Source organism: Xenopus laevis, chromosome 1L, assembly GCF_017654675.1.
Source record: "Xenopus laevis strain J_2021 chromosome 1L, Xenopus_laevis_v10.1, whole genome shotgun sequence".
Classification (NCBI taxonomy): Eukaryota; Metazoa; Chordata; class Amphibia; order Anura; family Pipidae; genus Xenopus; species Xenopus laevis.
Genome location: NC_054371.1, coordinates 55,266,430 through 55,278,857, shown reverse-complemented (window position 1 = coordinate 55,278,857; position 12,428 = coordinate 55,266,430). Strand labels below are relative to the sequence as shown.

At 36.5% G+C, this 12,428-nt stretch overlaps 1 protein-coding gene across 2 annotated transcripts in view; it reads right to left on the bottom strand.

Annotated features, from left to right (window-relative positions):
• Positions 1-12,428, bottom strand: part of fstl5.L (follistati like 5 L homeolog) — a 286,103-nt gene that overhangs the window by 201,298 nt on the left and 72,377 nt on the right. For both annotated transcript variants that reach the window (XM_041589323.1, XM_041589325.1), the window contains exon 3: positions 7,156-7,189. In XM_041589323.1, the coding sequence (XP_041445257.1) occupies positions 7,156-7,189 (34 nt within the window). The remainder of the gene's footprint in view (positions 1-7,155; positions 7,190-12,428) is intronic.

Genomic DNA, 12,428 nt, shown 5'->3' with positions numbered 1-12,428 from the left:
TTCCTAGTCGAATATCGAGGGTTAATTAACCCTCGATATTCGACCCTTAGTGAATCGGCCCCTAATTGTTCCACAATATTTTGAAAGCAATGATGATAATATTTTAAGGGTTTATTAACACTACATACTTTGGTTTTTTGTCTCATTGCAGTGCACAACAGTTGCTCCAGTACAGAATTCAACAGAAGTGATCGGAGTAATGAAATCTGATTTATAGTTAAATAATCGGCCACCATTAGGGGAGACCAGACACGCCGTGTCTTCTATATTCCACTTCTATAAAATACTATTGCGTACTGTTTTTAAGTTATGATTGCTCCTTCAGCTGTTGCTAAGAGCAATTGCTATGGCACATGTCTGCCAAATGCCTCTTAGGTTGAGATGACATTTTTTTCCCATTCTCAGCGGAAAAATCAATTTTCTCCCACAAATTATTTCTTTCTGTTTATTAATTTTAAATACATCTTCTTGACAACATTTTTTCTACTAAGAATTCAAAAGCTCAAACCAGTGTGTGCATCAATGCTTGTCACTCTGAGCACTTGAGTATTCTCAAGAGGCTTTACCAGGAAGTCTATGGGAACCTTCCACAATTCTCAAAAAAATGTCTCAGCCATCTTCATTCTCAAGAAAGTTAACAAGCTCTAGCATGTAAAATTCAATAAGGAAAAATCAAGAAAAAATTTAAAGTTTTGATAAATCTCTTTTTTAAATGAGATATAGAAACAGAACAAAATAACCTTGCAGCAGACATATATGTTAATGGCAAACCTTCAATCATGTATAAAGCAGATAAGTTACTCTTTCGACCGGATTGTAATAACTAAGCAGTTTGCTGCCTCTCTGCTGCCAAAGTTCTGAATGTGGCTGATCAGGTAGACAAAATATTGGGTGGAGTTGGGCATGAGGTGTCTTGGCACATGGTGCTAATTACAAAATGAGTGGTAGATAGAGAGTTAGATCGGTGAAGAAAGCTCTTGCAGTGTTAGTTTTTTGGAAGTGTTGCCTGTGCCAAATGCAACTTTAAGCAGATATGGGAGGTTAGTGGGTCATATCATGGTCTTAGTCTTGGGTGCCCATTTATTAAACCTCGATTTTTCTCTCACAGGGCTAGCTTTCTATGCAATTGTTCACTCCCAGCCTCATCCCTGCAACATTGCTCCATAGATATAAAAATGTACAGTTTTTACACCTTTGCCACCACCTTTACAAATATGGCCTTTACAATTCAAACTTAGTTTAGAGGTCTCAAAAAATAAAAAAAAAGAGTGATTGAGTGACTTGCCAAAGGTCAAATAAATTAATTACAAGATTCCCTGTATTGCTTTACTTACTACGTCGCTTTATTTCAAACAATTCTGAAAACAAATAAATAAATAAATCAAACATGAGACAATGCTTTAGCCAGAACATTCCTGAAGAATGTACTGGGAGCATGACCATAGAATAAATCACATTCTGCACATTTTTGCTTCATGCAAAAATAGTTGTACAAGTCAAATTCCTAATCATTTATAAAGCATATCCACCCAATTTTGTTTCCACAATAAAAGAAAGTCTAAGCAACTTTACTATACACATTCATCAAAAATGTAAATTGTGTTTCTACTATATGCATTTATTTATTTACTGGGGAAATGGAGAAAGGTTTGCCATAAACCTAACTCATGGCTTTAATTCCCTCCTATAATAAAGGGACATTACAATCTAAAAGAAAGCCCCAAGCCCCATGAGTAAAATGATATTTAGGTTGTAGAACAATTTCCACCTGTTCCATTGTTCTTATCCCAGATTGCAATCTTCTACATTAAACAGCGAACACGGAAAAGACTTTGCTTTTCTAAACCAACTCCCACCGCATGAATCTGAAGAGTCACCGTGGGAGGAGAGGTGAATGCTTCAGCTCCACTCTGGCTTACTGTGCAAGTAAGGTTAATGAGCTCTATACAATGAACTACTCTCCTCCCCCTCTGAGTTCCCCCACATAATACTGTAATTAAAACAGCAGGCAGAATATAATTTCAAGTCATGTTGTAATGGTAAGAACTTTGTTGTTGTTGCATATTGTGGATCAAAAACAAAAGCAAATCTGTAAGCAATTTTGTAACTTTTTAGACATTATGCTATTCTTTTTATAATGTTATAATTTTTAACGTATAAGGCTCTGTAATTACTTATTTATATTAACGACGTAATGGTTTCATTCGTGCCCATGCAGAACGCAACTTATATCGGATGTTTTTGGTCAATAATTAATTAATGTGCTGTGAGAATGCAAATGCTAAATTAATTGAAACATCAAGGTGATTATACTCCATTAAGAATTAATATATAAATATAGCTAACCTTGCTAAAAGTTAATGAGCTGTACATTTAGAACACTAAAACGGTCCACTGTAGGCACACTGAATAACCATTATGTCAGTGCTGATTATTCAACATATGGGATATGTAATGCTCTCAAAGGCTCAAATATTGAAATATCTATAATCAACTTTCCACATATTGTAAAGTAAACAATAATGATAAGCTCGTTTATGGTGTATTATCTATTCAACTTTCCTATTTAGTAAGCTGTTTTTTTATATACAGCCTCCTTCTATATCCAAACAAAATTGATAAATACAGCAGATGTGTGCTACTTTAATCACACAGGATTGAGAGCATATGCCAAGTAATCAAGAATGACATGTCTGATATTGATGTCTAGGGGAAAAAATAGTTTTACATCCAGTTGTTAAGAAAAGCGTAAATGAAAGGGATCGATAGTCAAAGGCTATAATTAATGTTTCTCTAATCAATGCCTGCCAGAATTAACAATTTCAGTTCATTATTGTATAGCTAAAGAAATAAGAAAGCTTACTGTAGCTCTGCTGGAGGTAGAAGTGTGAAGAAATGTTGGAAATATAAAAGGAACACATTCATCATAATAAACCTGAATCATTTAATTAAACTTTTAATTAACGTTGGATTTAAAAGTATATTTTTTTAACAGTTGGAGAAGTGGAATCTGTCTAGATGCATTGCATAAAGAAAGCAATGCATAGCATTTTTATTTTTTTCAGTGGTAGCTGTAAATTATTTGGTCCTGGTTCTATGCTTCTCTTAAAACACTTTGTGGGTAAGTAGTGTGCTCTCTTCTTATAAGAAAGCTATTTAAGCCACTGCATTGGGTATATATTTAGGCATCCTAGAAGTTCATACATTTATTTTTTTACTACCCCCTTCTCTGTGTCCTGTCAAAAGAATGAAAACAGGCACAGAAAACAAATGATGCACTATACTCCCAGTAACTCATACGCTATATTCAAGGTAATATTGACTACTAAGTTTGCACTCACAAAAACTGCATGATAATTCAAATGTTGTTCTTGGAGCATACACAGTCCTTCACTATGAATATTGATCAGTACTCTACCAAGCAGGAAAAATTGCAAACCTCAGAAAGTAAAGTGGTGATTTGACAAATCTCTGCAAAAAAGTTAACATAACCCTACAGGGTATTGCCCATACATTAAGAAAAAAGTAGAATCAAAGAATTGGAGTAACTTACCAATGTATTTTAAACTCAATCTAAATAGCAACACAACACAATATATGGCTAATAATCATGCAACATGTGACTTCTCACCATTACCATTTTTCATTGTATGATGTGGATATCTTAAATTATGCATAAATTGTAGCATACTACTATAAATAAAAAATGCATTGTGCAGGGGTATTATAGATATTTAGGCAAATTAGGTCTCACATTAGGAGGCACATTAACTTAGCTAGAGTGAAGGATTAGAAGAAAAAACTACTTTGAATTTCGAAATATTTTTTGGCTACTTCGACTATTGAATTGGCTTCTTCGACCTTTGACTACGACTTCGAATCGAACGCTTCGAACTAAAAATCGTTCGACTATTCGACCATTCGATAGTCAAAGTACTGTCTCTTTAAAAATAACTTTGACCACCTACTTCGCCACCTAAAACCTACCGAGCACCAATGTTAGCCTATGGGGAAGGTTTTGGCAATTTGTGATCGAAGGAAAATTGTTCGATCGATGGATTAAAATCCTTCTAATCGTTCAGCAACAAAACAGTAACTATTTCTTTTACCAAGTATATTATTGCTCTTACTGTTTCCAATATGTTTCCCCTAATAACAGTTATTCTATGTTCAAGGACACAAAAAATTCCCATAATGTAGTTTCCCCAGATATAACACAGCCAGGCTAAAACAAATCACATATGTCTGGAAAGCTATATAGAATAAAACTTACAAAAAACACTACATACTTAAAAGATTGGTAACTTGCAAAGCAATACTGTATAAAATGGTGCTTAACTTCATAGAATAATTTTTGTGTATTAAAGGAGAAGGAAAGGTTAAAACTAAGTAAGCTTTATCAGAAATAGCAGTTATGCTGCTCTGAGCCCTGTCAAAAGAAACACTGTATGCCTTTCCTTTTATTGTGTACACATGGGCTTCCGTATCAGACTTCCTGATTTCCGCTTAAACCTCCAGGGCTTGGGCTTGAGCATGCTCAGTTTGTTCCTCTCTCCCCCTACCTTTTAGCTTCCTCCCCTCCCTGCTGTAATCTGAGCCCAGAGCTATGAGTAAGCAGGGAGAGACTCTAATATCTAATATCGGAGTTGCAATCCTAAACAAATATAGAGTTTCTAGAGCTGTTTGGTAAAGCATTCTACATAATAAATATAGCATTCTAGCTTGTACTATTGTAGTTAATCTATTGGCAATAAACGGCCTCAGAATTTCCTTTTCCTTTTATGAAGCATAATCAGGCACTGAAAATATAATACTGTTTCATGGATCAGCGTAAAAATATATACAAAATGGGGAGAGATCTATACAGTTTACTGGGTGAAGTCAGTAGCGGAACTTGGTGGGGGCGGGCCCTGGTGAGTGCCGTACAGCCAGGCCCGTCCCTACCCTCGTCTGTGTGATTTTCCTCTCGACTCCAGCCGGCTGCAGCGAGCGCGATCTGCCGGGGGGGCCCTGCGGGGGTGTGGGCCCTGGCCCAGTTGCACCCCCTGCTCCCCTGGTAGTTATGCCCCTGGGTGAAGTGTTGCTACAGGTTACATGTTGCTAATAGAGTATAGTAGAGTAAGCCAAACTGAAATGGATACAATATGGAATTATGAGATGGTGATTATGAGATGCTGAACCAGGAAGCGATGGATGAGTGGGTGGCAGAGGGAATAAAGGGGAGTAAGACTGAGGGGTGTGGACTAGGGGTAGGTAGGAAGACAGTTTTAGAGGTAGCTGCCCAGTGCCCCCCTATCATTGTGCCCTAGGCAGCTGCCTCTTCTGCCTACCTGGCCCTGAGCTTGGATGAATAAAAACTTATTTTCGGATAACATTAATATGTTTGTTTGGGTGGAAGACAGAAAGTATGGGGTAATGTAATTATAAAAAATGCAGTATAAATTGAATATACAATGCAGCCTTAAACAGTATTTTATTATTAAAATAGTTAATCATTTAAAAATAAAATATGCCAAAAATGTATACATTCTCATGAAATCAACTTTGTGATTTTTACATAGCATTAAATTGGCAATGTAAATTGTTTTGCGGTGCCACATACAAAACAATTGTCCCTTCTGCTCTTTGGCCTTGCCTTCTAAACAATCAGTCACTGGGGCAAATTCACTAAAGGGTGAAGTGGCCGACGCTAGCGACATTTCACCAGAAATACCATCTGCAGGGACATCACCAATTCACTAACAGGTGTAGAGGACAATTCGCTAGCGAACGAGGCCGTTGCTAGCATTCATTCGCACCCTATCGCCAGGCGACTTTTCACTTTGGCACGCAGTCATTACTCTGCAAATTCACTAAGATGTGAATTTTACTGACCGTTACCTCTTTCGCCACAGTTTACTTTGCCAACTCAGACCAAGTGAACTGATAAAACAAAGATCGAGGAAGAAAATCTTCCTCAGTCTTATGTGAGTAACATCATATCCTGTATGCTGGAAATGCATTAAAGTTGTAAAAAAAACACTGGCAACTTTTCTTTTTTTTGAAGTGGGATTGCCTTCAAAAGTCTGAACTATTAAAGATTTTTGTGTGAACAATTTTTAAAATAATTTAGGGGCATGCCACATTTGTTTAAGGGTGGGCTCATGTCTAGGGCATTAGAGGATCTCTTCTGTCTTTATTATGGCTCATTGGGGATGTGTTTGAAAAAGTATTTGCACCAACATTACTAATAATAATAATAGGTACCCACCCTATTCAAATTAAACTAAGCCTAAAAGTGCTAGTGAAGTTTCGCTAGGCAGATATGAATTCACTGTGAAATGCTCGCTCTGCTGAAGTAACGCTACTGAAAATTCGCCAGCGTTTGGCTGCTGAGACGCAACTTCGCATTTTAGTAAATTATCGCAGTGGTGACAAATTTGCACCTGGCGAAGTGCCGATGAGTGTGGAGAAAATTTACCCTTTAGTGAATTTGCAATGTATCTAAATATTTACTTTTTAAATTTTACAACATGGATGACAAAGACTGATTAATGAGCAAAAAATAAAAAATGGAATATATGACACAAATATTAATCATACTAATTCAAACAGAATAAATGACTAGGAGTTTTCCTAACCAATATTTTTCACCTACACACCATCCACATACTATTCCTGTATTTAAGTTTCATCTCTACTTTCAGCAGTCCCCCATAAAATGCAAGATGCTCACTTCAGTTGTGTTTGTTTATGCTTTTTTGTTGTAATAGACATGTCATTAATTTAGTAGCGATTGTTAATACATTATAGGTAATTAGAAATAAATGTTACATTTGAACATGCCATAGCACCAATTTATATTGGTGGGTATTGGTTCAGATCTAACTGACTTATCTTTGTTCTACTGTAGTCACATTGTGTACTGCAGGTACTGATATAAGTGGTAATTAGAGGCCTGTTTCCTACTGTGGCGTTGTGTTGAACAAAGTGTTTTCTGGGCACGGAGCCGAAAGCATTTTTAGTTAACCAACATGTTTAAGTGTGAAGCACTATATAAAAGAGATGTCTATTTCAGTGGAACAAATGGAAAGCAAGTATTCTTGTATTTAACTAAATCCATCTGTTTTTCTTCCTTACGCTGTACAAAGCAAAATGAAAAAGATGTCAACTTACCTTTGTTTCTTGTGCTCTCGTGATATCTGTCTTGCTAAAAAGCAAGGAAAAAGAAACAGAAAATAAGGTATTTTAACAGTGGTCTCACAATAAAGTACAAGACTATAATAATGCTTTAAATTAGAAGCTATTAACCTTTTCACGCATATTTTAAAGTGTACTGTACATAGGTGATGTACTGTAAATGCAGTACAGGTACGGGATCCGTTATCAGCAAACCCATTTTCCAGAATGCTCCGAATTACGGGAAGGCCATCTCCTATAGACTCAATTTTATCCAAATTTTGAAGAATTATTTCCTTTTTTTCTGTAATAATAAAACAGTACTTGATACCAGCTAAGATATAATTAATCCTTATTGGAATCAAAACCAGCCTATTGGGTTCATTAAATGCTTAAATACATTTCTAGCAGACATAAGGTATGAAGATACAAATTATAGAAAGATCTGTTATCTGGAAAATCCCAGGTGTCAAACACTCTGGATAACAGGTCCCATACCTTTAGTAGTATAATTATACAAACTCACTCCAGTATAAAAGGGACAACATTCTGCAAACATTCTGGGGAAATTCTTGTACCTAGAATCTCTACAGAGAACAAATATGTTGGTATTATTATTTCACTCTGCCAGTATAGAGAGAGAGAGAGAGAATAATATCCATTTTACCAACATTTTATAATGCCTGCTCATCATGTAGCAGGAAAATGTATGGAAGGCAGGTCTTTCTATACAGGAGTGAAAACAGAAGAGTCATCCTTGATCTATAATCTTTAGAGAGCATCTGAACTGATTACTAAAAGTGACAAAGGAGGCAAAGAATATACTGTACATTTTCATGTGGTAGTCTATAGTTTAGCTTTTGTATAAGGAGCTTAGATCATTTTTATGCCCCAGTTTTAAGCACTTTTCTTTCAATCCCTTTTAAAGATGGTTCCTGCCAGAGTTTCCTGATGAGCTTATACCAGGGAGATACCATTTCAGATGGGGTAAGGAAGTAGACTACAATAGGAAACTGTTATGCACCACTACATCAGGGCCTATTTTAATTCTCAGTCCGGACCTGATGGGTAGGGGGCATCAGCAGGAATGCCTATGTGCCTCACTCTCCAACTCCTCACTAACACAGCCATGAAAAACACAGTCAGGGTTGCATTCATGGGGGTAGCTGTATGACTTGGTTCTCCAACAGACAGTATGAAAAAACATTGCTGACTAGTCTTTGAGTCCAGTTCTACAGAGCTGTACAAGAGAAGTGTGTATGTATAAAACATACAGATTACATACAAATATTAAATGACATGGGGCCCTGCTCAATAGAGCATACAACCTATACAATATTTACTGATTAAGGTTATGTGCATTTACGGATTGTTCTGAAGATATGCTTAATAAAATAATATATTGGGGATAACAGTTCTTATATGTTATAGGAAGTGACGAGAAAAATGTTTTGTATTTTGAATAAAAAAAATTGTGGAACATCTCTATTAGAGCCATTCTCTGAGTGTTAATTACCATCTAAGCTATATCTGTTCTAGTTCTGCAAAGGGTATCATTTTACAAAATGTTTTCATATCCAGAAACATCATCTTTTTAAGAAACTGCGTATTTTACAACTAACAGGACAAAAGATGTATTGTGCTGTAAATCAGTAGAGCACGGTGGTGATTGCCATCTGAGACAGTATCAAGAGACAGCAGTAAACAATATATCAAATCAATATTTTGAGGTTTAGAACTTATCTCACAATAATTTCCACATATTTCACCAATTGTTTCCCCAAAAATGCTATTAAATTCAATTCCTGCAGTATATCTACCTATCTATCTATCTATCTATCTATCTATCTATAGTGATGGGCGAATTTATTCGCCAGGCGCGAATTCGCGGCGAATTTGCGCGATTCGCCGCCAGCGAATAAATTCGCGAAACACCCACGAAAATTCGCGTCAAAAACAAGACGCCGGCTCGATTTTGCAAATATTTCCCCGTTTCGCGAATTTTTCGGTGAAGCGAAACGGCGCAAATTCGCCCATCACTATCTATCTATATATATGTATGTGTATATATATATATGTGTGTGTGTGTGTGTGACCTGTTATCCAGAAAGCTCCAAATTACAGAAAGACTGTCTCCCAAAGACTCCATTTTATCCAAATAATCTAGATTTTTAAAAATGATTTCCTTTTTCTCTGTAATAATAAAACAGTAGCTTGTGCTTCATCCAAAAACTAAGATATAATTAATCCTTATTGGAAGCAAAACCAGCCAATTGGGGTTATTTAATGTTTACATGATATTCTAGTAGACTTAAGGTATGAAGATCCAAATTACGGAAAGATCCCTTGTAAGGAAAACCCCAGGTCCTGAGCATTCTGGTTAACAGGTTCAATACCTGTATATATGTATATATATTTTTTTGTGAAAAACATGGGCTAAAAGAAGTGGGTTAATATGTAGAAACTAGGGATGCACCGAATCCACTATTTTGAATTCGACCGAACCCCCGAATCCTTTGTGAAAGATTCGGCCAAATACCGAACCGAAACCGAACCCTCATTTGCATATGCAAGTTAGGGGTGGGAAGGGGACATTTTTTTTACTTCCTTGTTTTGTGACGAAAAGCCACGCGATTACCCTCCCCACCCCTAATTTGCATATGCAAATTAGAATTTGGTTCGGCTGGGCAGAAGGATTCGGCCGAATCCTGCTGAAAAAGGTTATATCCTGGCCGAATCCTGAACCGAATCCTGGATTCGGTGCATCCCTAGTAGAAACAATATATGCACTTGAAGATCCTTGAAAAAGTTTTCTTTTCCTTATAACACTGAATTCTGACAGTAATGTCAATTATAAAATAAGGTCATTTAGTCCATAACATTACATAAACAATACCCAGCAATGTGCTGAAAGATAACAGTTGGAACAGATGGCATAGGTACCTAAGGGGTTTGGCTCAATGCTACAACTGGTCTCTGGAACTGAGGTGTTGATAGGCAGAGGAGAGGGTGTTGTATATATCACAGACGTGCATGTGTGAAATAATTTGATGGTTTTTTTCCAGTAGCAACCCATAAATAATATATAGTTAGAGAAATATGATATGTGTTATGACTAAAAGAACTAAACATTTAAGTTAATGATAAAGTACTATCAGTTATATTTCAAAAGGGGGTATATCAAGGGAAAGATTAGTAAGATGTTTTGTTTAGTCCTGGTTATACTGTATTTTCTATGAAAATAACCTTGTTGTATGTTAGCTATGCTTTATATACATTAGAAATTGAATTTTGCCAGTGTATCTCTTGCAAATAGTATTTCAACTGAGAACTAGTAATGGGCGAATTTGCGCGAAATGGCAAAAATTTTGCAAAACAGCACCAGCGTCTCATTTTTGACGCCGGCGGCCGTTTTTTGACACTGGCATCGGTTTTTTTGTCGAAAATGCGTGGCGTAAAAAAAAAACAGATGCCGGCGAATTTTCGCGCCCGTTTCGCGAATTTATTCGTCGGCGACAAGAGAGGCAACTGATCCTGCATATTTTTATTTCTAAGAAAACCAGTACCAATCCTTAAAGACTTCTACGTCTACATCATTTATTTTGTACGCTGAAACATAACCTTCTAGTGGATATTCAGAGGAGTGTTAGAGCTCAGCCCAGATGCTTAGTTCTAACACTGAGCTAATGCTGAGCTCTAGTACATGAAATCTTAATTGATAATTGCATACATTTTATTAAAAGCTTTCTTGACTATCACAATTTCCAAACAAAAATGTTTTGAAAAATGTAGACATTCTAGTAACACTGATTCTCCAGTTCAGTAGTTGATCTGCCCTAACCTGTGCATATATGTGCCAGATTCTTTACTGAAGCCCATTCCATCACCTTGTTTACTTTTGATCTTGCCCATCTCCACACCTTGTTTCTCAATTCCTTCCTCTTTTAGATTGAAAGCTCTTTTGGGCAAGGCCCTATTTACCTCTTTGTTATGTTTTACTGTATGTTTCACTTAGATTGTAAACTCTATAGGGAAGAGATTGCCTTCCTACTATGTCACATGGCACTTAATCTCTGTATATACATACTTATTTATAACAATGCTTGCTTTTCCTATGTGTGTACTTTTCGATATTGTAAAATTATACAGTACTCCATATCATAGTGTTCCTCAATATATTATACAGGTATGGGACCTGTTATCCCGAATGCTTGGGACCTAGGAGTAAATTTACTAATCATCGAAAATTCGCCAGCGACGGCTTCGCAGCCATCGCAACACTTTGCCAGGCGGAAATTTGCACAGACAATGCTAATTTACTAAAATGCGAAGTTGCATCCCGGGCGCTGAATGCTGGTGAATTTTCACTAGCGTTACTTTGGCAATCAAAGCAAAAATGTGCAAGCGTTCAATTCTGCCTAGCGCAACTTTGTTAGAGATTTTCGCTCAGGCTAATTTGAAAAAGGCAGGAATTATAAAGTTAATTATAAATTTGCAGCAAATATATTACCTTACACAAGTCCAGGGAACACATGAGCCCACTGTATAGTTTATGTTCCATATGTTAGAAAATGTATGGGGGAACCCGGTTACCCAAAAAAAATTTAAGGACTTTTGCAGGCTATCACTCTGAAAAAAGGAAAAGTTGCCAGCGTTTTTTGGGACTTAGAAACTTTTTCTACTAAAAATATGATGTAAGTAACAGAAGATTGAGGAAGATCTATGCACTCCATTGCACTTCACCTGGTCTGAGCTGGCAAAGGCAAGTCTGGCGAAAGAGGAAACATTCAGTAAAATCCACATCTTATTGAATTTGCGAAGTAACGTCCATTTGCCAGAGCGAAAATTCATCTGGTGATAGAGTGCGAATGATCGATAGCGTCTGTCTCTTTCACTAGAGAAGTTACGTTAGTAAATCGTCAAAGTGCCTGAAAGCGGTAACGCTGGCGAATCGTCGCCAAGTCTTAGTCACTTCGCCCTTTAGTAAATCTGCCCCCTAGGGTTTTCCCGAGAAAGGATCTTTCCGTAATTTGGATCTTTATTCCTAGAAAATCATGTAAACATTAAATAAACCCAATAGGCCAGTTTTGTTTCCAATAAGGATTAATTATATCTTAGTTTGGATCACATAAAAGCTACTGTTTTATTATTACAGAGAAAAAGAAAATCATTTTAAAAAACGTGCATTATTATGATATAGTGGAGTGTATGGGATATTGCATTTTTGTAATTTGGAACTTTCTGGATAATGGGTTTCTGGATATCATATC